General features: G+C 38.6%; 1 protein-coding gene across 2 annotated transcripts in view; it reads right to left on the bottom strand.

Moving 5' to 3' along the window:
- ATP8A2 (ATPase phospholipid transporting 8A2) overlaps window positions 1-27,311 on the bottom strand; it is a 352,855-nt gene that overhangs the window by 292,012 nt on the left and 33,532 nt on the right. For both annotated transcript variants that reach the window (XM_070943899.1, XM_070943898.1), the window contains exons 6-15: window positions 18,832-18,905; window positions 16,548-16,617; window positions 15,449-15,576; window positions 13,515-13,626; window positions 11,718-11,883; window positions 6,864-6,991; window positions 6,069-6,146; window positions 4,813-4,901; window positions 2,327-2,371; window positions 543-618 (exon numbers count right to left, since the gene is read on the bottom strand). In XM_070943899.1, the coding sequence (XP_070800000.1) occupies window positions 543-618; window positions 2,327-2,371; window positions 4,813-4,901; window positions 6,069-6,146; window positions 6,864-6,991; window positions 11,718-11,883; window positions 13,515-13,626; window positions 15,449-15,576; window positions 16,548-16,617; window positions 18,832-18,905 (966 nt within the window). The remainder of the gene's footprint in view (window positions 1-542; window positions 619-2,326; window positions 2,372-4,812; window positions 4,902-6,068; window positions 6,147-6,863; window positions 6,992-11,717; window positions 11,884-13,514; window positions 13,627-15,448; window positions 15,577-16,547; window positions 16,618-18,831; window positions 18,906-27,311) is intronic.

The raw sequence follows: 27,311 nt of genomic DNA, 5'->3' as shown, positions 1-27,311 counted from the left end.
AAACACAAGGCCCATGGGCCAGATCTGGATCCAGAGTGGCCCGTAGGGTCACCCTGGAAGCAGAGAAGGACCAGCCTGCAGTGCCTCTGCCAGTGAAAACGGGCTCTCAATCTCCGTTTCCAGCTGGGATGGCTTCCTGCAACCCTCTGCCAGCAAAAACGGAAATTAGGAAGGCCGCGTGAGGCCCTCCAGAGCTCTGTTTTTGCTGGCAGAGGGTTGCAGGAGGCTGTCCCAGCTGAAAATGGAGATCGGGAGCCCATTTTCACTGGCAGAGCACTCAGGCCACCACAGGCACCCCTGACACGAGTGACGTCAAGCTGGCCACACCCATTCTGGCCACGTCCCCCCCCCGGCCCCCCAAGGTCAAATACTCAATGAACACATCAATGAAATCGAGTTTGACACACCTGATCTAGATCATAGAGGAAGGCTATTGAGGCCACAAATGAATAATTCATGCCCAAGTGTTTTATGAACGGGTCAATGACTGCAATAAAAATTCTAGCAATAATTCATGGGAAAATTCTGAAGAAAGGCCTTACATGATCAGCCTCGATGTTCTGCAGCAGTCTTGGGTCATCAAATTCACAAGATTCACTAATAGGAGGAGGAAGCTGGCTAAGAATATAATAAAAAGGGTGATAAGATTCCTGAACAGGTGCATTTCTATTAAATACATATATTATGGCATTGTAAACGATCAGTCCAACAATCAAATACAGGTAGTCCTCGACATATGACCACAATTGAACCCAAAATTTCCATTGTTAGGTGAAACATTTCTTAAGTGAACTTTACCCCATTTTACGACATTTCTGGCCACAGTTGTTAAGTAAATCACTGCAATTGATAAATTAGTATTCCGGTTGTTAAGTGAATCTGGCTTCCCCATTGACTTTGCTTGTCAGAAAGTTGCAAAAGGGGAACACATGATCCCGGGACGCTACAATGGTCGTAAGTATGAACCAATTGCCAAGCATCTGAATTTTGGTCACACGACCAATGCTGCAAAGGTTGTAATTGTGAAAAACGATCATAAGTCACTTTTTTCAGTGCCGTTGTAACTTTGAATGATCACTAAATAAATTGTTGTAAGTCGAGGACTGCCTGTACCAGATACATTTATCTGTTTTTTATCAGAAGTGTCATCACAGTGATAATCAAACTTTCCTAATGATATAGTCTTTTGTTTTCAGAGTTATCTCCTCTTTCATTCCCCGGCATGTTTCACTGCATTTATTTTGTTTCTTTATCTACTTTGCTTTCCAGTTAGGTTGAACTCAAACCTCTATTTTTATTTTATTCATTTTATTAAGAAAATTTATATAGCCACCCAACTCGCTCTCTTAGCCAGCATGGGGGATTCTGAGAACTGAAATTTAACACACCAGAAGTCCTTATGCCAGGGGAGGAGATCATAAAAGAATACAATTTCTTTTTCTTCTCCAGGGTCTCTCCTGTATACAGTAGTGGCCAAAATTGTGGAAACCTTTTGGGAAAAGTGTATTTTTGAGGTTTGATGGCTAATAACACCACTTTTTTTTTTTTTTGGAGTTTCAAGATAATCATATTCCACTGGTGGAATGGCCTGGGAATAGCCCAGACCTTAACCCAATTGAAAATCTATGGAGCCGACTAAAGAAACGTGTTAGTCAGAAGCGACCCAGCAATAAAACCCAGTTAATAAGAAGCAATCATTCAATCTTGGTTTCACATTATAACAGTGGCAGAACTAAAAGACTTGGTTCACTCCATGGGAAGACGATGTTGTAAGGCCGTAATTCATGCTAAAGGTTACCCAACTAAGTATTAACTGACGTGATAATTTTTGTATATCTCGTTTTTTCTATGTGTTTCACTTTTCTTCTTTATACTGTAACTGCTAAATCCTTCATAAAATTATTGCATTACATTCTTGATTAAATTATCTTTCCATTGATATATAATTTTATGGTACTACTCCAATGGTGGGTTGCCCCTGGTTCGGACCAGTTCACAAGAACCGGTAGTAAAACTGGCAGGAGGCCCCACCCACCACCCCGGATTGGTGATCTGTGCATGCGATCCCATTGCGAACCAGTAGTAAAGGTAAGTAGAACCCACCCCTGTACTACAAAAAAAGTGGTGTTATTAGCTAGTTTTAGAAAATACACTTTTCCCAAAAGGTTTCCACAAATTTGGCCACTACTGTATACTGTATGTTTTCCTATTGTTCAACCTCCAAAAAACCCCAAGAGTACCTCTCCCAAAAGTGCCTAATCTTGAGCCATCTTACAGGCCTACAATTACAACAATTACACGTTACCAGTACCCAATATTTATTTACCTGAAATCTTCTGAGGAACATTCTCTTGCCAGTTCTGGGAAGTGACTAAACAGGGGGGGGGAAATGAAATACGATTGATGGTATGCCTATCCCGATTAGAAGGAAGCTACTGCTGAATAAATGATATGTCATTCTCCAAAGAATGCTTCTTCCATGCAATACAAGGGATCAATTATAGGCATGCATACAACATACTATAGAATCCAGCCTTTGCTGCTGCCTAGAAATTGGACTGAGGTTACATTCTGTGCCTACTGGTTACAATTAATGCGACTTCCTTCTTGAAAATGGCTCAGAATTGCAGCTACAACATAGAGTAGGTAGTTCTCGACTTACCATCACAATAAAGACTGGAAAATGCAGTCAATAAGTAGCAGAATAACAGAGTTGGGAGGGACCTTGGAAGTCTTCTATTCCAACCCCCTGCTCAGGCAGGAAGCCCTATACCAGTGATGGCTAACCTTTTTGCCATCGCATGCCAAAAGCTGAGGGAGTGCAAGGTAGTCATGCACATGCGTGCCCACACTCATAATTCTATGTGCCCTGCCCCCCCCACACATGTGCATGCAATCCCCCCATGCTCCCCCCACTTTTGGCATGTGATGACACAGTAGGCCCGTTTTTTGCCCTCTCCAGGCTCCAGAGGCTTTCTAGGCACCTGGGGAGGGCAAAAACAGCCTTCCCAACCCCACTGGAGGCCCGAAACAGCCCGTTTGCCAACTTCTGGTGGGCCCAGAAGACCCAAAAATCAGCTGGCCAGCACGCACATGCGTACTGGAGCTGAGGTAGGACAACGTGCCCAGCAATATGGCTCCGCGTGCCACCTGTGACACGCGTGCCATAGGTTCGCCATCACAGCCCTATACCATTTCAGATAAATGGTTGTCCAATCTCTTCTTCAAAACTTCCAGTGTTGGAGCATTCATAACTTCTGGAGGCAAGTTGTTCCACTGATTAATTGTTCTAACTGTCAGGAAATTTCTCCTTAGTTCTAGGTTGCTTCTTTCCTTGATTAGTTTCCATCCATTGTTTCTTGTCCTGCCTTCAGGTGCTTTGGAAAATAAGTTGACTCCCTCTTCTTTGTCCCTTAGATATCAGAATACTGCTATGTCACCCTAGTCCTTCTTTTCATTAAACTACACATACCCAATTCCAGCAACTGGTCTTTATATGTTTTAACTTCTATCCCCTAATCATCTTTGTTGTTCTTCTCTGCAGTCTTTCTAGAGTCTCAATATCTTTTTTACATTGTGGCAACCAAAGCTAGATGCAGTATTTCAAGTGTGGCCTTACCAAGGCATTATAAAATGGTATTAACACTTCACGTGATCTTGAATCTATCCCTGTGTTTATGCAGCCTAGCCTAGGACTGTGTTGGCTTTTTTGGCAGCTTCAGCACATTGCTGGCTCATGTTTAAGTGATTGTCCACTAGGACTCCAAGATCCCTCTCACAGTCACCACTATTGAGTAAGGTACCACATATACTATACCTGTGCACAAGTGAGGCATCATGAAATCGCACCTGATTTTACAACCTTTTTTGCCATGGTTGTTAAGTGAACTACAGTGGTCATTAAGTAAGACATCATGTAACCACAACTTGATATTCTCCCTGCTGGATTCCTTTGGCTGTGCTTGTTGTAAACTGGCTGGGGGTGTTGCAAATGGTCATCATGGGATGCTGCAACTATCATACATGAGTGATGAGTGCCCAAATCACAATCATGTGTCCCCGTGAATGATGTGATGATCAAAAGTGAGTGGACCATTTGTAAGTCACTTTTTTTCAACACCATTTTTTAATTTTGAATGTTTGCTAAACAAACAATTGTAAGTTGAGAACTACCTATAATACATCCAGGAGAATAGAGGGGAGTTAAGGTTCTGAAAATGGAGGAGTAACATCAACTCTCTACCTGGTATTACACAATACATTAGCTAAAAACATGGCCCTATGACTATATAGTGTCACAGTATGTGAACAAACCTAGTGGTACATTTCACTACTGTGTGTCATGTCAACTCAAATTGATTAATTTAACAAACAATGAAGGCAGGTGTTAACCTGTTGTATTAATCTGACCAAATTAGTCTCTGCTGCCTATTTTTGCATATCTAACAAAGGAAAAGCAATCTTATGCAATCATATTTTGTATGCATTATATTGCTTCAAACTTTATTCTATGTTTGTACTTCCACCTAACAATACACTCAGGTTAACAATTTTGGAACCTCCGAGGCCATTAGATATCTTAATTTCAGCAAATGATGAAATCGTATTGTTTTTTGCTGGGGGTAGGTAGATTTTGCTACTTTAAAGTGTGAAATTGTTGATCTTCTATCTCCAAAATTAACAATGTTGTAAGTAAAATGAAAACTACTAGAAAAGTATAGAATTACGATCCCACACACGCAATGTAAGACAATATCAATCTAATAAAAATGATCCTTAAGCTTATACAGCAAATAAAAACATGGTACATACCCATAGGTTACTCCAGCAATACTACATTTCTTAAAATTCATAATATTGCATGTTAAGGTGCCTGTTTTATCAGAGAATAGATACTTAACCTAGGAGACAAATGATATATATTATTATGAATAAAACAAAATAGAGAATCTTTGAGAAAATTGGAAATTAAAGCTGTATCGTCAAATGTTCAATGGAGCCCTGTCTGAGATATGTGGACAAACATACAATGAGGCCTTGATCGATTTAACTGCTTTTTAACACACTCTTTCCCAAACAGGTCTTTCAGGTTTGTCAAGTATCCCAAATCCCATAATTCCCTGACCAGATTGGCCGATTCTGGGAAATGCTATCAATATATTCCAAATACATGTTGGGAAAGGCTTAGTGACTAGTTCTTCAACTAAATGTGCACCTAAGTTACCTTTTACAAAATGTACAGCAACTTATCTCAGTATACAAGAGCTCAGTATACAAGCGTATACAATTTACAGAAGTGAGTCAGAAACTTGACTTGTAGCACCAGAGGCAGGATAATACACAGATTTTGAACTAAATATACAGTCTAATGAATAAGAACAAGCCTCCCTTGTTAAGTTGCTGAATGAGAGTTGGGAAAAACCCAGGTTTAAAATTAACCCCCAGCAGTCTTTTTCTCACAGGAATTATGTGTGAATTACAGCAAAATCAATTATTCAGTCTGTTTATCTCTATGTTCACAACCTTGAATTTTGCTTCAAATTTATCAAAGAAGATAAAATAATGTAAATGCCTTACTTTTGTGAAATGAATAACTGGTGTAAGAAATCATATACTTTCCCTGAAAAATGCCACATGGAAAATTAAAAGGCACTGATATAATGAGGACCTGTTCCGATAAATACTACGCTTCGTACAAAGAATCTTAAGTAGACTTAAGTTCAACTACTGTTTTATAATCAGTAGTGTCACTAATTTACCAAGCTACATGAAAACAAACCCAATTCTCATTAGATAAATGCCTACTGGAATATGTGACACAGAAAGGGACTGGGTATGGTTCAATCACATAACTGGCATGGGGCAATAATATGGGTTGATGAAAAGTTTAGTCCAATAAGAACTGGAAAGTAACAGATTTCTCCACTCTTATTACAAGCTCTGGCTGGATCATCTTACAGATTGCCATTAAAAATCAGATGTCTACAGATTCATCTCAAATTGATTCATGGACTAAATATATGAAATGAACAGCCCCTTTTTGTTACGGTGCCATTCCTTATCCATACCTGGCCAAGTTCCTCATTAAGATTTGAAGTTCTGGCCATTGCAGGTGTATCGGTTTCAGTATAATACATATCTATGTCCTGAAAACAAGCAAAAAACCATAATCATTGTATGCTAGTTTTATATTTTTCTGTTTATAATGTGTACTGCATTATAATTATTTTTTTAAACTTAGTCATTTATAAAAGAAAAAAGAGCAAACAAAGAAGCAAAAAAGACAAAAGACAAAAATAATTGGTACAAGAATACAGTAAGTGAACAAAGGGAATACCAAGATATCTTTGATTAAAAAGTAGAGAACATTGAAATCTTTTTTAATTAAAATCCCTGAAACAAAGACATACTTCCTGACACCGAACTGTACCATAGATTGTGATGGGTCAAATTACACATTTGTTTCTTTCACAACATTTGAATGACTATGATTGTTTGGTTATTTCAATCAAGATTGGAATCATTTTTGTGCAATTTCTGCGTATTTTAACCAGTTTCAAACTGGTCCAGTGAATTATAATTAGCAGGAGAGACAGAAAGCTGCCTACCCCAAGCTCTTAAACTCAAGAAATCTGTATTTATTTTGCATATGAAGTGCTTTGTTGTTAACCCTAAAAACTATACTTATTTTTATTTATTAAAAATCCTACTTCAGACTCTCCTTCCAATTTAAGAATCATATTGGGTAGGGAGATATAAGCGCCACATTTTTACATATTTTACTATTAGAAGTCTAATAACTTAATATTCATTTGTCTCTCATTGTTGTGCTGTTAAATTAAGTTGCATTTAATTGTACGTACCCAATTTATAAAAAGAGCCTGAGTAAACTTCACAACTTCCAGAGTCACCAGTAGACTGATGGGAATAAGGTTGTTGTACAAGATTATAAAGGTGAGCAGATTATATCCAAAATTAGTGGATCGGACTTCTGCGGGCCAAAACAAACACAGGCAGAGGAACAAGTTAGAGAAAGAGAAGATATATTGACTATGCACATATGATTGTGTAATCCCCAAAGAAGTGGAACACACAAATTGGGAAACTGCTATCAATTCATGTAACAAAAAGGAACATTAAGAAACAAGATTTCTGAAATTACAAAGCTTTCAATATTGACCCTGCATTATATGAATTAACAATTTCATGTGAAGCTTTTTAATACATTGCTATTAAGATCCCCAAAACAGTAAAATACTTGTATCTAATATTTGTATATTGCAGTCAGGGCTGGACCAAACAGCCTGTCGATTACTTGAAATACCAGATCAACCATGATGACAACTAAAACAGGGGAGAATACGGAGTGTATATCTATTTTCTGATTCAGTTCATCCTGAGATTCAGTTGTGTTCATGTTGACACAATATAAGGGAGTGGACTTCTAAAATACTTTGAAAACAGGTCCAAAAATATTTGGTGGGGAAAATCAGAGAAAACCAAAATTAAGCTCAGAGAGAACAGTGGCACTGTAAAAAAATTACAGTTTGTGCCAACGTTAGGGAGTTGTATTAACCAATAAACATCACTGTGTGTAGAGATTTGAAAGGGGAAGAATGGTGAGAGCATTCTGAAATGCTAATCCATTCTTTTAAGGTGGCCAATTACACACCCAAAGGGATATAATATGCTTGGGTACTTTTATATGTAAGTTGATGCTTTGGGTGCTTTTAAGTAGAAAAGTGAAATAAAATATTATCAACGCATACTTTGGAAAGAATTACTGTAATCTGAATAGTAAGGAATAGTCAGCTGTCCAGGTATAATCCACCAATGGAGTATTATAAAGCTTCCGTTGTTTTCTCATTTTGAACCAAACAGAGGCCAGATGGTTCTTCACTTAAAGGATGTCTTGAAACAAGTTCTACTCTTTGTTTTTTTAAAAAAGGGTACCTAGTACCTCCCACCCTTACAACCATTTTTCATTCAAAAGATAAACCAATATCACTCCAATCAAGATTATTCAGTGGACAAATCAGAGAAGATCCTTCACCACTACCAATGACACTCAAATGATGCCTGTTTCTACAGATATTTCAGCATTCAGCACAGATGCTTACAGTTTCAAAAGCTTCAGAAAACATTTGTCTGAAATGGTATCCAGTCAAAATGGTATTGAACAGGGGGTTGGACTAGAAGACCTCCAAGATCCCTTCCAACTCTGTTATTCTGTTATTCTACTTCAGGGGTGTCAAACTGGCGGCCCGCAGGCCAGATGCGTCACGCACAGGCCATGCCCACCCTAGCTCCGCAAAGGGGAAAAACATCGGAAAACATCATGTGACGGCAACGTGACGCCATGAGTTTGACACCCGTGTTCTACTTCATGCAAAAAGTTGCAAACTTACATATAGGTCACCCCTCTGCTTTATGAAGCTTTTCTCCTGCAGTGGAGAAAACTACATCTGGTTATCTGCAGAGGATGGTACAACTTTAGGAATTTCATGGGTTGTTTGATCTTTTCCAACTCACAAAATGTCTTTATGAGGTGGCTTAATTTTACTATCCAAACTGGGTGGGAAAATTTAGGCTATGAAACAGGGAGAGCAGCTGGAGAGAAGAGTTTATGTAATTCAGAATAAAAAAGAAGTTTATGGAAGGAGACTGTAGCTGTGGAGTGAGAACTGTGCAGCATGTTTCTAGCCCAATGCGTTTAACACAGGAGGTGGTGATGTATAGCTTTGTATTTGTATACCACTAATAGGCAGAGATATATCTCCTACTCCATAAACCATATACTAGAAGAGGTGGGAGAGTTAAGGCAAATGAAATAACTTTTTCACACAACACAGAATTACATTGTGGAATTCACAATGGGATGTTCAAACCAATATTTATTTATTTATTTATTATTGAATTTCTATACCGCCCTTCTCCCTGAGGACTCAGGGCGGTGTACAGCCAGAATTAAAAAACATACAGGACAAATATTAAAAAACAATTAAAAGATATATAAATTTGGCCCAATTAAAACTCACTACCAATTAAAACATTTAAAACATTTAAAAACATTTAAAAATTTCTTCTTAAACCATATACTGAAGCTCAGATTCCTATTAGCCATGATGGCCCTAAATTCCCTTCACAATCAGAAGTAACAAATGTCAGATGCTGAGAAGCAGAGGTGGAAGAGAGAGAATTTCAGTTATAGGACATTCTATAGCAGGCTTGTCAAACTGGCGGCCTGCGGGCCGGATGCGTCACATGCAGGCCACGCCCACCCCAGCTCTGCAAAGGCAAAAAAATGTCATGATACATTATGATATGTCACGTGATGCTATCGAGTTTGATACCCGTGTTCTATAGGTTCTTCCATTAAGCACAACATTAGACCAGGGGTCTCCAATCTTGGCAACTTTAAGACTTGTGGACTTCAACTCCCAGAGTTCCTCAGCCACCTTTGCTCTGACAGTTGAAATCCACAAGTCTTAAAGTTGCCAAGGTTGGGGACCCCTGCATTAGACTATCTGGATTTTGGTTTGATCAGCTGCAGGTAGAAACTGCAGATGTTACCAGATCTATCACTTTGATCATGCATGTATAGTTACAAAGCAAACATGGCAGTTTGATTTCCTTTGGCTCTTTTTTCATGAACTTGCTTCATTGCCCCCTCTTAATATATCTACCTTCTGTAGTTAAGAAATGTATTGTCCTTATCTCCTCTCTCCTTTTCTTTTGCTTCAGTCTAATTTTGGCAGAATGTATTCTTACCCAGAAGAGGGGAAAAAAGAGCAGCTAGCCTCTGTTACGATGTTATGTTATAAACATTACGCCTATTTGAAGCTAGCTCGGCTAGCAGCAGCTCTATAGCAGATGAGGCCTACTGCCATCTTTCCCAAAGTGATTGTATCCAGACAAAGAGTGACCGACCTGAAAAAGCACATGACAGAGCAGAGCATACAATGAACAATGCCTATCACAACCAGTAAGACGTTTTGTCTCGTTACAGAAGAGGTATTCATTTATTGCTATTGTCTGCATCACAAAAGCTTACCATACGCTATTCAGTCTCCCCATGAAATATAATCGTGAAGAGCTGCAAATCATTTTGTGTGGGCTTTGTGTCCACATAGTGGCATTTAAGACCCTGCTAACTCCTTTGTGTTAAATCTGAGGGAAGCTGGCCAAGGACCAAGATAGAAATCCAAGGAATCACTGAGGGAAAGGAGAGAAGACACACTGCCCCCTTTGTCAATATAGCAACAGTTAGACAAGAGTGGAGATACTGTGAAAGTCCACAGATGACTATAAATATCTTATTTTAAAGTTTGGCAGGGTACAACTTCATTATAGTCTGCCTGTTTTGAAAACTGTTTTATGACAAGTTCATATCCACTGAGAGACAGCTTGGTGTAGTGATTAAGGCGACAGTGGGAGACCATGATTTCTAGTCTTAAAGCAAAGGTAAAGATTCCCCTCGCACATATGTGCTAGTCGTTCCCAACTCTAGGGGGCAGTGGTCATCTCCGTTTCAAAGCCGAAGATCCAGCGCTGTCTGAAAACGTCTCCGTGGTCATGTGGCCGGCATGACTAAACGCCAAAGGCGCACGGAATGCTGTTACCTTCACACCAAAGGTGGTCCCTATTTTTCTACTTGCATTTTTTACGTGCTTCCGAACTGCTCGGTTGGCAGAAGCTGGGACAAGTAACGGGAGCTCACCCCGTTATGCAGCACTCGGGATTCGAACCGCTGAACTGCCGACCTTTCAATCAACAAGCTCAGCATCTTAGCCACTGAGCCACCATGTCCCTCATTTTCTAGTCTTACCTTAACACAAAGGCAACTGAGTATTTTGAGCCAGTTGCTCTCTCTCTCAGCCCTAAGAAGGAGGCAATAGTAAACTACTTCTGAAATCTTTCTATGAAAACTATAGGGACTTGTCCAGGCAATTGTTAGGAAGTCAACATTGACTTATACACTGCCCTGATTGGGACAGTTTATAAGTACTCTGCGACAACACCCAATATACCCATCTTCACAAAAGCCACACCCTTCTGACAGCCATTTTGAGAACAGGATAGTTGCTCTCCCCTCCTCCCCATGGTAGACATTTTCTTAAAGCATTAAAAAATACCAACTGGGGCCTCTGCTTTATTTTGTTAGTGAGATTCCTTCTTCTTCTTTCCAAATAATTGAAAACGGCCTCTATGCTGGCTGAAGCTATGTTTGCTCTGAAACACTCATTCTTTTCTAGTTTTTTCTTAAATCAAGTAATGGCTATCATGTTTCGGGCCTCTTCTATGCAATATCCCTACTACATTTAATATGAGAAGATAAACTAGTACTATGCCAAAAGGAAATCAAACTCAACTCTGCTCTGACTGCACATGTAACTTTACACTCTGATCAAATTAGACAACCAACACAATGAGTGCAGGTGTTTTTCTTTGGCACAAATCCATAGCTAGTTCTTTCAGACTAAAAACACAGAATAAAAAGAGGGATGCAATACACCAAATTGTAAATGAATAGGGTTTTGGAGATCCAGATCATGTTTACCATTTACATGATGGGGAAAATAAGGCAGCTGGTTTGCACTAAACTTCAGGTGCTTTTTGGTGGGTGCATTGATTTGAAGAACCTTCACTTTCTTAAATTGGAAATGATGTTTTTGGTTTCAAGATAAGAGCCTATTAAGATAAGAGGCTTTGCTCACCATTGGAATCAAAGTACCAAATGACTTCTCCATGTGTTCTGTTCCACAGTAAGGCACCGACAGAACTCACTAAAGCCATGACGAGAAGGATGCAAAACAAAATGAGAATCTGCATATTGGTAACTTTTTCTACGTTTGATCTCTTCAGTGGAGCTTTGGTTGAATTCTGGAAAGGATCAGCCACAGAATTGCAATGATTAATTGTGCTCACAAAAAAGAATAATAAAAACCAAGATGAAATTACAGCCAGACATTATGAAAGACTTTACATCCATTATTAAAAACAGAAGCTGTGTTTCTCTTTATCCTTCTCTTCCATAACAGCTATCAATTTAAAACACAGAATGCCACCTGCTTTGCGCTAGCAGCCAGTCTTCTCCAATCCAGTGACTTCCAGGTGTGTTGTACGAGATAGTTCAACACATCTGGATAGCATCAAACTGGGGAAAGCTGAAATAGACATACTAAGGGAGAGAAGACTAGCTGTGTTCACACAACACACTTAACCAGATTAGTTGCAGACCTTCTGGTTGCATTTCCACAACTGCCAATCTTTGGGGGGTTTTTTAATTGCTTAGCTTGTACTGCAAAGTCAACCTGTTTGTGGTTCACTATGTATTGTGGAAATGTTGACAGTAGATTAATTCATTAACCAATGAAGTATCTTCTGGAATGCAGTTCATGAGATAAGCGTGATTATGCATCCCTGCAGTCTCTAAGTAGTAGCAGAAGGAGCAGGATCTCCTTTAATTAAAGGAGATAACTAAAGACCTTGCTGTAATTGGAAACACAGTCCCTAATTATTTTAACATTTTAACTATAGCTTGCCATTTACTAGCCAGTTGATTAAGATTACCTATCTATAGCTCTGTGTGCACATACATGCATATACTCTGCAAATATAGCTGCATTTTCTCCAAAAAGTTAAACACCGCAATCTTCTAATTTCTACAAACTTCTGCACTATTATAATCACAACTACTACAGCTCAGTCTAAAAGACAAACAAACATGTAAGATGTACAATAAATTTGCCAACTGATGCAGGAAAGTTATTGTGTCTAATTACCATTTTTCAAGGCATAATTTCAAATGCTGTTTTTAACTTGTAAAATCCTACATTATTGAGAACTTCATTATCTCACTGTCTTGGTATAAACTATGTATACATTAGCATAAGTAGGCAACATCCTGTTAAAAATGTGTTACATTCTGACATCAATGTTTCTTCAGAACTATGGAGTACATTCCCTCAAGACTTATTCCCATTTTTTCTGCTTTAGAAAAAGAAGTCAAGCTATTCCTCCCTAAGCCAGACCTGATCAATCTGAGTTGGTTTTAACACTGATATTTACTGTTTCCATGACATTTTTATTGTTTATGGTATGTTTTATTTTTTTAATCTCATTAGCCTTAGATGCTACATAGGCCAAAAAAAAAAAAAAGTAGGATCTAAGTGTTAAAATACCCAAATAATTAAACAATAAAGATATATACTGCTCAAAAAAATAAAGGGAACACAAGCAGAAGACATCCGAGATCTGAATGAATGAAATAGCCTTATTAAATACTTTGTTCTTTACATACAGTAGTTTATACACTGCTCAAACAACTAAAGGGAACACAAAACTATTGTATGTAACGAACGAAGTATTTAATAAGGCTATTTCATTCATTCAGATCTCGGATGTCTTCTGCTTGTGTTCCCTTTATTTTTTTGAGCAGTGTACTTGAAATCATTGCTAGACTTCCCAACAGAAACATGTTAAGACTTAGAAACAGATCAAGAGATACTTACCTGCATAAGTTTTGTGTCATGTCCTGTGTAGACAACTATTCCTAAAACCCATTGAGTGTTCCTTAATTGTGCACCTCTTAGTAAGATCTGATCAGGTCCAATTGGAAGTGGACTGATGAGAAAAAAGAGAATAAGGAAGATAGAAGTTTATAATATAATAAAAAACAAAATATAGGTTTTTCTAAATACACTCATTAGAGCAGTAAAAGTAGTTGTAGCTATTTATTTTATTTATTATACAAATTTATATAACCACCCAAGTGGCTATACAAATAAAGGTGACTCTATATAGGTGAAGCCAGGCAGCTTGCAAAATTTAAAAAAATCCATCATATAATAAAAATCCATTTAAAAACCCACCCCAATGGCAGCAACAACACAATCAAATCAGCTACTGCTGTCATTATTGCTAAAATACTATCATTTCAAAAATTTCCTTATGACCTATTTAAAAAAATCTCTCATGGTGACATGCAGTTAAAATGCAAATAAAATCAATAAAAAATCAAATATGCAATAAGTTAAATCAAAATCAAAAATTAAAGGTAGTATACTATAAACGTCATAGGAATAAAATGCCATCAATGCATCAGAAAGCAGCTAAAGTACAAGACAAGGCCTAAGACTGTGATGGCGAACCGATGGCATGTGTGCCACAGCTAGCATGCAGAGCCCTCTCTGCAGGCAAGCAAGCCGTCGCCCAGCTCAGCTCTACCGCACGTGCGCACATGCCTCCCACCAGCCAGCTGATTTTCAGGATGTGCAGGGGGTGGGGCGGGAGATGTGCGTGCATGCACAGGGAGGGTCGCATGTGCACACGCATGTGCAGGGGGTGGAGGGAGCACGGGGGTACGGCACCCCCCCATGGCCCATTTTTGGGCCCAGGAGGCTGCAGGGAGGCCTGCTAGGCAAAAAATGGGGGGGCAGGGAGGGTTGCGTGCACATGCATGGGGGGCAGGGGGAGCGGGGAGTCACATGTGCATGCGCAGGGGGGCGCATTGCATTATGGGTGCTGGCACACATGCACACGATAATGTGCGTGTGTTGCGCTTTCAGCACACGACAAGAAAAAGGTTATCCACCACTGGCCTAAGGGGATCTATCATATTTTCATCATCATCATCTCCTTTTAATGACCCCATAATCTTTTGCGGGGTGGAGTCTGGGCAACTGAATAGAGCTAGCAGAGTGTTTACTGGCTGGATGCCCTTCCTGTCGCCAATGCGGAGTTTTGTTCAGCAGATATATTCTCATTATGCCCAGAGAGAGAAATATCTGCCTCTACCTATGATCAAACTCCCAGTCTCCTGATTGTGAGGCAACAGTTCCACTTTTAGGACACCACGCCATTCCAGGATCTATCATATTTTACCCATCATATTTTGTGCTACTTGAAGTTTCCAGACAGCCTTCAAGCGTTTTTGTCAATATTTCTTATTAACTCAATTCATTCAACATCATTCTGTCAAACACTAAGGATACGTGTACCCTATTTCCCTAAAATAAGCCCTCCCCTGAAAGTAAGCCCCCCCCCAAAATATTTAAATGCATGCACAGCTGCTCCCTGCCATTTCCTCTGGTTTCCTCCATGCACCCAAAATAATAAGACCTCCCCGAAAATAAGGCCAAGTGCTTATTTGGGGGTTCAAAAAAATTTAAGACAAGGTCTTATTTTCAGGGAAACACGGTAGCACTTAGGATTCAAACACTTAACTTATTCTGGGTTTTACCTTATGTTTTTCTAACAGAAAATAACTTCCATTTAACAAAGAATTCAATTAACTGTTTTCCGGTTCATGCTGTTTCCCCCACCCATCACCAGATTTCATGCGCAAGAGAATAATTTTGAGAGAGTTCTAGTCATGCAAAAGTTTTTTTGGGGGTGGCGGGGAGGAAATACCAGTTGCTTTGATATTAATTTGATATTAATTAACCTTTGATTTTCAAGGCGGAGATTTCCAGTGAAATCATAGAGGTGACGATTAGGTCCTTCACACTCTATCTTCCCAGACATTTTCATCAAGTCTTCTTTTGATTGGAGGTTAGCAGTCTGAATCAATCCCTGTATAGAACCAAGCCATAGATATATATGACAAAATATCAATTCTCTTTCACAAATTAGGAACTTATCTTCCTAGTGGAACCTATAGCCTACAATTTCCAGCTTCTCTCAGCATGGACCACCTAGGATGATAAGAGGAAGCTTTTCAATTCCCTCAGAACTTCAGAATCCTCATCAGTACAGAGACCTCACACACTCTGGCTGCTGTGAAGTCATTACGTCCTGATTTTATTCTGGCTAATGGAATGGTACTTTTGCCCATGCTGGACCTCCCTGCCACTTACTTTGGGAAAAAACAAAAACAAATGAAAGTTCCTGCTGTAAAATATAAGAACATTTTTGCTTTTCAGTGAGAGCTAACAGGTAAACTCTCTGAAAACTCCTAAAAATGCCTCTACATACACTGTCCCAAGCCACAAATGAAAATAGGGAGAATAGGATGACTAATTCTGATTTCCTTCATTGCCAAGAATAATTCTCATCTAGCTATGGTTTAATAAAAGCCATTGCTCAATGAACAAGACTTTTAATACAGAAAATCCAAAGGTCCCAGACAAGATACATAATTCTGAATAATGTGGACCTAAAACAAAAATAGCTTTGTAATTACAATCCTGGCAATGATCTGCAAGAATAATATCCCAATATGGCTCATGCTATGTTGTTTTAAAATTAACAAGTACCTCTAGATCAGAATTTCTCAATCTTGGCAATTTGAAGATGTGTGGACTGCAACTCCCAGAATTCCTCTTGCTGGCTGGGGAATTCTGGGAATTGGAAGTCCACACGACTTCAAGTTGCCAAGAGTAAAAAACACTGGTCTAGATTGCCCCTTTAAGAGAGGAAAAAAAAACAATGTTCAGATCTCCATCTACAATCACATCACACAACTAATATTGCAAGAGAGCCCAAGCTATTTTCCAAGTTATCACTTCATCACTTTCAAACACCAAAACAAAATTTAATTTTACCTGTCGTATTTTAAGATTCGTCTCTCCATCAAGATTAGCTGTTTCAATATAACACATTGCCTGAGGTTCACTGTAAAAAAAAAAAAAAAGTAACAAAACAATCATCTTTAAGGACAACCTTGAAAGAGAAAAGTGACTGAATTTCCAGAATCCTTATTTTATTCAACTACTGATTTTTCCCCAAATTATTATTATTATTACCAAAAGGATTTAAATAATCAGACATTTTCTTTTTTTTAGTAGGCACACATTTAAAAAAATATATAATGTAGTATATCAGAAAAAGTACTACCTCAACAGCATGCAAACTCTGGTGAACTGAGGCCTTTATAAAGAAACACAGTAAATAAAATATACCTGGCACTTTTAATATGAGGCTGTGTGTGAGGGGCTAGAGGAGGGGTCTACCCTAGCCCCTTATTTTAAAAAATACTTGTATCAAATTGAACAGATTATTTTTAATCAGGATGATGATGCTTAGTTGAAATTCTAATTCAGATTTTGCCATCCGTTTGTTTGTTTGTTTGTTTGTTTGATCATTCCAGCAACTCCGCCCTAACTGGCTTTTATAAAGTTCCGGAAAAATTGCAGAATAATTGCATTGTCTTAAAAGAAGGGGATACCTGGTTATCAGTTCACAATGCAAAAATGTGGATTTCAAGTTTTAATTTATTAGGTAGATCAATACGAACATTTTGCCTCTTTCAAACTTCTACAGCTCACATCCAGCACTAATTATGACCAGAAGTTTGTGATATAAATTTCTGAGGGAATTTTCACAACTTCCTCATATTATTTTACCATCAGAAAATAAATAAATAACTCAATAAATAAGAAAGTGTGCAGCTTATCAACCATTCTTTCTGTGAAAATAAAGGTCAAGTTTTTTTTCTAGGGAGGAACATTGAACTGTAACGAATCCTATATTCCTGAATGAATAATAGATGGTGAGAATTGTTGGAGACCCAGTCTGGTATAGCAGTTAATGCACCAGCTAGAAATCAGGAGACTGTGAGCTCTAGTTTGGCATCTAGTTTGATAAAGTCAGCTAGGTGACTTTGAGCCAATCACACTCTCTCAACCCTAGGAAGGAGGCAATGCTACCTTATATTTTTTTTAAAACCTTATTTATGCATATCCCATTAATTTAATTATTGCTATTTATTTGTCATCATGAAATGTTTAAGTATATGTATATTGGCGGTCAAAGCTTTTTTGACTTGATATTAAGGTATTTTATATTTGTGTGTATGTGTACCTAGTTCAGAAATTTTTGAATCTTAAAAATAGCAAGCATTTGAAATTTAAAGTAGAACAGTTTATTCCCAAGAAGAAATCTGTGGGCACAATCCCTTGCATACCTCACAGCTGGGCTATCTGGAGGAGGTAAACAGTTGTATTTTCTGATTAAGGAAAGACATAAAAAGGTCATGGAACAATAACATTCTCCAGTAAAATACACTCACCAAGAGAAAGGAAATTCCGAGAAAATGTTAGAGAAGCAAACTTTTTCCTCAGAGAAAGAGAAGTTTTAAAGTGACCATAAAGCAAACAGGAAGACAGTTTTAAAGCTAGTTATTCTGTTAATCAGGGACAGTTTTCAATTTTGATACTAATCAAAAGTGTGGCAATAGCTAGTAAGGTCAGGAATTATTTGTTTTCTATGCATGCTGCCCATTTCTGAAAGAACCTATCCATTTGGGCAAAAAATAATGTAGAAATTATCTTTTGTTGGAAATGTTAGCTTTGTAAACATTCATATAGGCTGTATCTCATTTAACAGAAGAAGATAATGTGGAAAATTTACAAGTCTATGATTTCACTATTGTAATATATGTTGGAATATGTCAATGTTTTAAATTGCTACTATTAATTTTAGGTACATTTATATTCAATAGGCTGGTGAGCAAGAGGCTAAAGTCAAATAGATAAACATTATAATTGTTACTAAATGGTACAAGGTAAGAGAGCATAGAATTAGGTTTTGTCAATGCCTGAATGAGAAATTGTTCCTAAATCTGCAGTATTTCATCCTAAAAATGGGAAAAAAAACAATTGCAATGCAAATGCTAATCTTCCTTCTCATTTGGGTAATACTTATTAAGATTAGCGTAGTGTGCACCAACCTTCTGGACGCCGTATTGTAAATAATATAAAATGAAGCAAAGGAGGAGGAAGTACAGTCTCATCTTGTGGCTTACTGATTTTTAAAATTGCAAATAATGTGCTTTAAAACCTCAGTTCAACAGAAGCCCAAGTTCACAAACATTCAGGGATAGCTGACCTGGTAGATAAAATGATCATGTCTGCTGGGAGATGCTGCCCATTGGTGACCTTCGCAAAGTCTCCCACTGCCACCTGGTGAGCAGCGGCAAGAGTGCAGCAGAAATAGGAAAAAGAGAAAGACAGAGAAAGCCCAACCTACAATTAGTTAGCTAATTACCAACAAAGGAAGAAAAGAACAGGTTGCTTACCTGAAAGCTGAGGTTCTCTGAGTAGAACTCAGAGGGTGAATTCAAACTGATGAAGGTCTGAGCCTGCACAGAACTTGTGTGTGAAAAATCCTATTGTTTTTTTTTTCATATGGCACAATGCTTAATGCATCTGCGAATTGACACCCCCCCATTGAGATAAAAATCACTTTTGCACCCAAAACTTCCCCATGTTGGGTGTTATCATAAATGAGGATCTGACCTGGGGCACTCACATTGCAGCACTGGTCAAAAGGGCTCAGCAGAGATTATACTACCTGAGACTTCTCAGGAAACAACAACTGAATGAAAAACTGCTGGTGACCTTCTACCGCTGCACCATAGAGAGTATTTTAACTTACTGCACCTGTGTATGGTTTGCCAATTGCACAGTGGCAGATAGGACAGAACTCCAGAGGGTCAACATCATTGCCCAGAGGATCATTGATTGTCCTCTCCCCTCCTTGGAAGAGCTTTATAGCTCCTGCTGCCTTAAGAAAGTTCAAAACATTCTTAAAGATCCATCTCATCCTGGGACCCCTTTTTTTGAACTATTACCATCACTGTAATTCATCATTAGTGTACCAGATGGTACAGGACAATAAAAACAAAGACAAATAGGCTGAAAAACAGCTTCTATCCCAGGGCAATAACCATACTGAATTCTACGGTATAGTGCAATGTCGGGTTTTCAATTTCAGTTACATAGAATGTAAAGGATGTATGTTTGTGTTTTTATTTTTACAGTTATAATGTACACTGAAGACGGCATTTAATTTCATTGTACTATGTGCAATGACAATAAAGTAAACTATAACTATAAACTACGTTATTCGTATGATGAAATGGCACAACTGCATTATGGAGTTTTAATTCGGAGGTTGCTCTGGTGAAATTTCAGCCTGGGTCACTTGGAACAAAAACGATGCAGAGCCAGTGCTGACTTAGATACCAGGGACTCAGATGCTCACCTAGGACAGTGCCCTAAAATACACCCACAGATAAAGAGGACTGAACAGCAGAGAGGTGCATGATTCCTTGAAAGGTGAGACTAATTCATGAACATCCCTATTTTTTTGACCTCCATTCCTCACTACACACTCCTCATTTGCCTGTTTCTCGCCTACTGTGATAGAAAGAGGGCTTTGTTGAGAGCAGGGGCAAATTAGTCATTACAGGAAAAAATAAGCTGGGAAAATAGTGTGAAGGTTAACAACTCTGCCTTGATTGGGTTAAATGTAAGTTTATTTATTTATTATTTATTTATTAATTTTATTTCTATACCACCCTTCTCCCGAAGGACTCAGGGCGGTGTACAGCCTAATTAAAAACACAAAGACAGACAAAATTTAAAAATAATTAAAATTATTAAATAATAGGCCCAATTTATAAAACCCCAAATTTAAAATCCCATTTAAAACCAATTAAAATCTTTACATTGATAGCCCAGCCTGGCGGAACAACATGGTTTTGAGAGCACCGCGAAACACACGGAGATCAGAGATTTTACGAATTTCTGGGGGCAGGTCATTCCAAAGGGCAGGGGCTCCCACAGAGAAGGCCCTCCCCCTGGGTGTCGCCAGCCGACATAATTTGGCTAATGGCACCCTGAGGAGACCCTCTCTGTGGGAGCGAACTGGCCGGTGGGAGGCTACTGGTGGCAGAAGACGGTCTCGAAGGTATCCAGGTCCAATGCCATGGAGCGTTTTAAAGGTGGTAACCAACACCTTGAATCGCACCCGGAAGACCACTGGGAGCCAGTGCAGCTCGCGCAGGAGGGGTGTCACGTGGGCACAACGAGTTGCGCCCATAACCACCCGTGCGGCCGCATTCTGGACCAGTTGGAGCCTCCGGGTGCTTTTCAAGGGGAGCCCCATGTAGTTGAAGTAGAGAAGAGCTTTCATAGGTTTTTAAGAATGATATCAGCCCTTCAAGATAGATGAGGACAAGAAATAGGGACTGCCATTATTTTTAGAATGTACTTTTATGCAGTTAAAGTATTATTATTACAGAATCTTGAAAGCACATCAAAACCTTTGAAGAGAGCTGCTATTATAAGCCACAGACAAGAACACAGTCTTTTTGTTGAATACAGACTTCTATCTAATTTATGTTTCTTGGTTTAAGTGTTATCTTGTACTCTGCTTCTATAATGGAGTGATTTATGACAACCATTAAAGCTTAGAAACTTGCAAATATCCTTTATCTGTATGTTTGCAGCCTAAGGAACAGGATAAACTGGCAAAAACCAATGCCTTGCTCAGTCACGTTTGTTTGGAAAACAGTTTGGCCAGCAGGTAATTTTCTCACTTGCTAGAATTGTGGATAACAATTCTAGAAAACTGAGTGCTCAATAAAAGGGTGGGGGGGAAGCTTGTATAACAAGACCCAAACACAATGTCCAAATGATGTCCTTCAAGCTACCACCTTTATTACAACTGCTAACCAAGTTTAAAAACGCAAGGGCTTATTCAAGCAATATAGCTAGTTTTCAACTTTTCCAATACATGCATTCTCATACCTACAGTTTTAGTTTCATAGGTTCTAAAAGGGAATTTCCCATTAAAACCTTTCCTATTTGTAAAGATCACATCCTTCTACAGTTACTATAGTGTTTTCAGGATGTTTGTAAGATTCGGTGTGTGTTTTTGTGCTTTGGATATAAAATTTCATGGCTTTTTTTTTTCCTGTTTTCCCGGGCCTCACTGGAAAGTCCAATAACAGATTAAGCCATATTAGAAGCTTAGCTTGACTAGCTACAGCAAACTGTAATTATCTTTTACTGAACAGAATTTCAAGGATGTCCACCAGAGAGATTTAAATTATATCCTTTCCCAGTGTTTAACACTCTACCAGAAACTTGGTAGTACAGGGGTTTAAGGCACCCTGTTATTAAGCTGGTTATTAAGACCAGCTGCCTGCAATTACTGCAGGTTCGAATCTCGCCAAGGCTCAAGGTTGACTCAGCCTTCCATCCTTTCTAAGGTAGGTAAATTGAGGACCCAGTTGTGGGGGCAATAAGCTGACTTTGTATAAATATATAAAAGGATGAAGGCTATTACTGAGCACATTGTAAGCTGCCCTGAGTCTCCGGAGAAGGGCGGCATATAAATCAAATAAAAAAAAAAAACTTGTAGAGATGAACATTATGTGGAAGCCCCATTGCCAACCCATGTCTTAGCAGGGTTTCTGGCTGCTGCTCCTCTTTCTGAAGACCAACCCAACAATAGGAGACAAAAGACAATGAACAATGATAAAGGATGGGTCACATTCACAGGAGACTTTTTGAAAAAGTCTGGTACGTGTAAGTAATCAAATTCGTCTTTGTTATGATTTCTGGGATTAACATTGATGGGAGAATTAGAAGATATATACCTGGAGATGGGCCAGTGACAAGAGATGGGTGTTATTTCTAAGCTTCAACATAATGTATTTTTTCTAAATGAAATTAGAATATGAAGACTAGGGTTTTTTTTAGAAAAACAAAAAATGGCATGGATATGAAGTTATATCATCATCATCATCATATATGTGTGTATGGTATGTGTATTCACACATACACACACATCTCTATCACTGTTATTTTTGTGTTTCGCTCATTTTTTTGTTATTAATTGAAATGCAATAAAAATAAATAAAGCATACAGATTGCTAAAACTTTGAGGGGAATTAAAGAGGCAGTTTCCCATGGTATTACATAAAAGCTCAAGTTTCCAGTGACTGAAGAGGTCTACTCATTAACATAGACAAAACAAAAGAAAAACTCCAGGCAGAGACTGGTATCATTTTCAGGGTATGCAAGTTATGCAGGCCTTTGAGAAAACATTTAATCTTCATGTGCAGAGAGAAAGAGAGGGAGAGAAACGTGGATAAGATCTTGAGACATGGAGATAACTGACAAATCCATAACAAGTCCACAGGAGTGCAATGCAAACAGATTTTAGCTAAGTTAAAAAAAAGATGACACATCAGTAAGAGAAGATCAAATTTCCAATGTTCAGCAAACTTTAAAATGTTTCCATTTTGATGCATAGCATTTGAACACAGAATACTTTTGGGATGTATCTAAAATGCCTTCTGGTATTTGGAAGTCATACCCTCCAAGTGTCAGAAGGAGGAGGTTAGGTTGCAACCATGGGTAAACTTTCCCTTGTTAGATAGAAAGGAGGGATAAACAATACTTTGTTTAACCATGATGGAATAGTGAGGATGTGAGTTTAATGTCAAACAGAGTGGGAATAAATTAAGCGATAATCCCTTCCATAATAACTGAAAGATACCTTGCAAAGATTCATGGCTAAAATAAGTTCTAATGAAAAACAGTGTACATTCAACACTGGATGGGAAAATCAACTGATAGATCAGAACATTTTCCTGCACTTGGAACAGACAGAATCAGTCCCCAAAACTCTGCATTATGAAAAAGAAGAGGTATGACTCTGGTCTTCCTTTCTGCTGATATATCATAGCTAGTAATATCCACTGAAGGCTTAAGGAACATCTTCAACACTTGGAGTACTTTTAGAAATACGAGAAGTTCTAGAACATTTATCTGTGGATTTTCTGCAGTCAGAATTCCCAGTTACAGCTATACTGGAAATAATTTAAATATCTTTTAAAGAAATATCTATGTAACCTAAGAACTCAGTTCCAGCATAGCAAAAGGCACACCCACAAAAATATTTATCACCCTTGGAGAGTGATAAAGCATTTTGGAGAGGACTACAAAAAAGATACCCTTGTTAGTGAATGTAATGAAGATGTCACAAGTGAAGTCAACACATGCCCAAATGAGTATAAGAATCATTGTGTTAATTGCTGATATGAGCAATTTGAAGATGTATGCGATGTGATGCTTGCCACATTATCAATAGTTAATGTGTCCCAGTTCAAACAAGAAAGTCTACGCTTCTGTCAGAACCTACTTGAATAAATTGGATCACTAGACTAGTTCTTCTGACTGGGTTGTAATCTTATGTCAGAAAGCAAAAAGAAATAACCAAGTGAATTCAGAGTTCAAGGTGCAACAAGGTACTATGTTTGAATAAAGGACCATAATGATCCCTTGAAGATACAACTGCATGACTACTGTAGCTATACAATCTGCCAAAGTCATGGAGTACTGTAGCTAAATCAAAATGCTTCAAAGCTGGAAACATGGTTCCCTGAGGTATTTTCTTGAGCAACTGAACAATTTTCTTGAGCAACTGAAATATGAGTAATAGACATTAGTGATGCCCATCAACTGCCAATAAAACTTTCTTCCGTAAGAATGAAAGGGTGATCTTTTGGCAATGAATAAAGGCTGCAGCTCTTCAAGGATGTAAAATATTCTGAGAAGAAACCAGCTGTGCCTTCACCACACTGAACTGGTCTTTTTCTTTATAAAATAATGATCTGTCAATGAATAGGCACAGTAATCTTATTCTTCCAAAACAACTGAAGAAGTTTTATATGAAATCCTATGTACTACGGTATATACACTGTGAAGTATTCAATTCAATATGGAGAGATGTATTGCAAACTGTTGGTGCTCTGTCAATCTGTAAACCGAAAGGTAGTCCTCTTTAAATAACAAATGTTCAGTCCTAGCTCTAAATTCTGAGAAAAAGCTCAGGAACTTAATCATATATATAAAGCAGAGGCAGCCAACAATATGTGTTGATATATTTCATCTACTAAGCCAAGTTCTGCTTTAATATACTTTAATTTGGAAGTATTTATAAAGAAAGCAGTCTTACTCTTGAACCTGATAAAGGTTATCTATATGTTTAGAGATGTATGTGGTGTAGAGAGCTTACGTCATAAATCCTCATAGGCCATTAGTGAAGTCGGCAAATTGCATTTCCACAAAAAGTAGGAAAGAATGACAGAAAGTAGGAAAGAATGAAAGTAGTGAGGCAGGAAACAGTACTGTTCAATCACACAGTACTGCTGTGTAAATATAGAGCAGGTGCACTCCAATCTCAAGCCAGGAAAAAAACAATAGCCAGGAGTCCACTGATCAGAAAAATTCTGATTCAAATCCTGGGGTTGATAGAGGTTTATTTATGCAATCTACATCAAGAAGATCTTCTGTGCATTTATACCTTATGTTTTGTCTGCAATAAGCTAGGTTCTTATCTTTGAGGATCATCAAGTCTGTTAAGCATCAGGCATTGTTCAGTTCTTGAATGGAATGGGTCATTGTCCAAATGGAAACCCTTGAAAATCACCAGGAAGCTTCAATTAGTTCAGAGTGCAGCAGTTCCTTTATTGGCTGTATGAGCAACCATAAAAATACTGCACCAATGCCTTTCCCCACTTTTGTGTGTAAGGACCTTGTGATTATCTATAAAGCGTTATATGACTTGGTGCCAAAGTATCACCAAAATGTTCTTCAACTAAAATCAATCTGTCTGGTTCATTTGTCCTGGAAAAAATATAGACAGTTCCTCATTTCCCCTAAGTACATTCCATAGAGGGTTTTGCTTTTTAATGACATTTAACACTACCATTAAGTTGTAATTAGATAGTATAGTTCCTACATTTTTGAACAGCTTCCTGCTTAAAGTGAGGTCTCTATCCTCGGTATGGTCTTCTGGAAACTATTAAAACAGGAGTTGATTTGGAGATCCTAGAGTGGTGCATGTCACCCAAGGGGATTGTAATTATGGATTTGTGATTTAATGAGTTTTTATTTTTCACCATGGACATTTTATTTCTATGTCTTCATTACTCCAAACTGCCAAGTGTTTCAAGACTAGAGCAGGTAAGAAATCCAATCAATAATAAATTCAAGGAAACTATTGTGAGGAACTGCCAGGAAAACAAAACACTGGAAAAGATACAGGCAATGGTTCCTGCCAAAAGTTTAGCTCAAGAATGATCCAACAGAGGTACAGTATGCAAGCGCAGACTCCCATTAATGTGAATCAGGTACAATGATGTACTTAAAGAAGAATGATGGCTTGTGTACTTGTCACCCCAGGTGATGAAATGGACACCTGCAGAAGCAGTAGGGAAGAGCTTTCCAAGAGAGAGGCCTAGCTTAAGAGACTGCACAGTCCCAAGTTGGAAAGATGAAGAGGTTGAGAATTACCATACCCTAAAACAGGGGTTAGCAACTTGTGGCTCTGGAGCCACATGTGGCTCTTTCATCCCTCTGCTGCGGCTCCCTGTCACCAGTCGGCTCCACAATTGATAGGGCATTCGGTTAGGACAGGTAGAGAAAAAAGGACGACCTGCTAGGAGGAGACTCTATGCTGGGGGAACCGGACTTCCAGTTGGCTCCAGAATTGAATGGGGGCTTCTGGTTAGGACCTTTGTGGCTCTTTGAGAGTTTAAGGTTGCCGGCCCCTGCCCTAGAATCTCTTCATATATCTAGTAGCTTAGAAAGTTATAGCTTTAATTTGTCAATATTCTATCCATTAGGTATAAGAAATAAAGAACTGAACTTGAATGAAACTTGCTGGGGAAGAGATGCTGCCTTGAGAGCCAATCAGATATTTGGGAGTGGGGAGCCCACAGCTGCATAATAAGCAGATTTAAAAAAAAAAAAAAACAACTCAGGAAGGATCCTCTCTAACTGATCAAGCTGTAAAAAAAGACAGTGGGGGATTTGTACTTTTAGACTTGCAAGATTCTATTAATGTAACTTTACAATAAAGTAGAATTAGCTCATCCGGTAGTGTTTCCTATCTGGGTAAGGCTGACAAACACTTACCCCCTTCATAGAGAAAACTGCCAGGTTAAGGAGTTGAGTAGTTCTACCTTTTTGTTGTTAATAGTCACAATTTTTTTCTTGTATCAGTAGAAGAAAATGTATGTAGCTCAGGGCTGTCCCATTGGGTTCTTGAGCTATCTAAGCTTGGTTGTTTTCTTGCAGATGTTTCATTACCAAGCTAGGGTAACATCATCAATGCAATGAAGAATGGGAATTGTTGGCTATTTATTACATAGTGGCTTGCCCTGCCAGTCCTGGTGGTGTTGTGGCACTCTCCATGATGACTCCTTGAGTACTATTTCTTCCATAATTGTTTATATCGTGAACAGGTTCTATGAAGTGCCCCCTCAGACCAGGGGGGCCCTCAGACCAGGGGGGCCCTCAGACCAGAGGCCACATGGTTTCGCATGGTGCCTGGATACCATGCATGCTGGATGGGGCTTCACTCGCTTACACGACTCGATTCCTGGCAGGCTGCAGACCACTACCAGTCTGCAGATCAGAGGTTGGGGACCTCTGGTTTATATGGTATATTGTTTCTCCCCCTCTCCTTTTATTAGAAGATGTATGAAGAAGCACTTTTTATTG

Source organism: Pituophis catenifer, unplaced genomic scaffold (genome assembly GCF_029215685.1).
Source record: "Pituophis catenifer annectens isolate HBS135680 unplaced genomic scaffold, rPitCat1.0.hap2 SCAF_4, whole genome shotgun sequence".
Taxonomy (NCBI): Eukaryota; Metazoa; Chordata; class Lepidosauria; order Squamata; family Colubridae; genus Pituophis; species Pituophis catenifer.
This window is presented reverse-complemented; position numbering and strand designations above follow the sequence as displayed.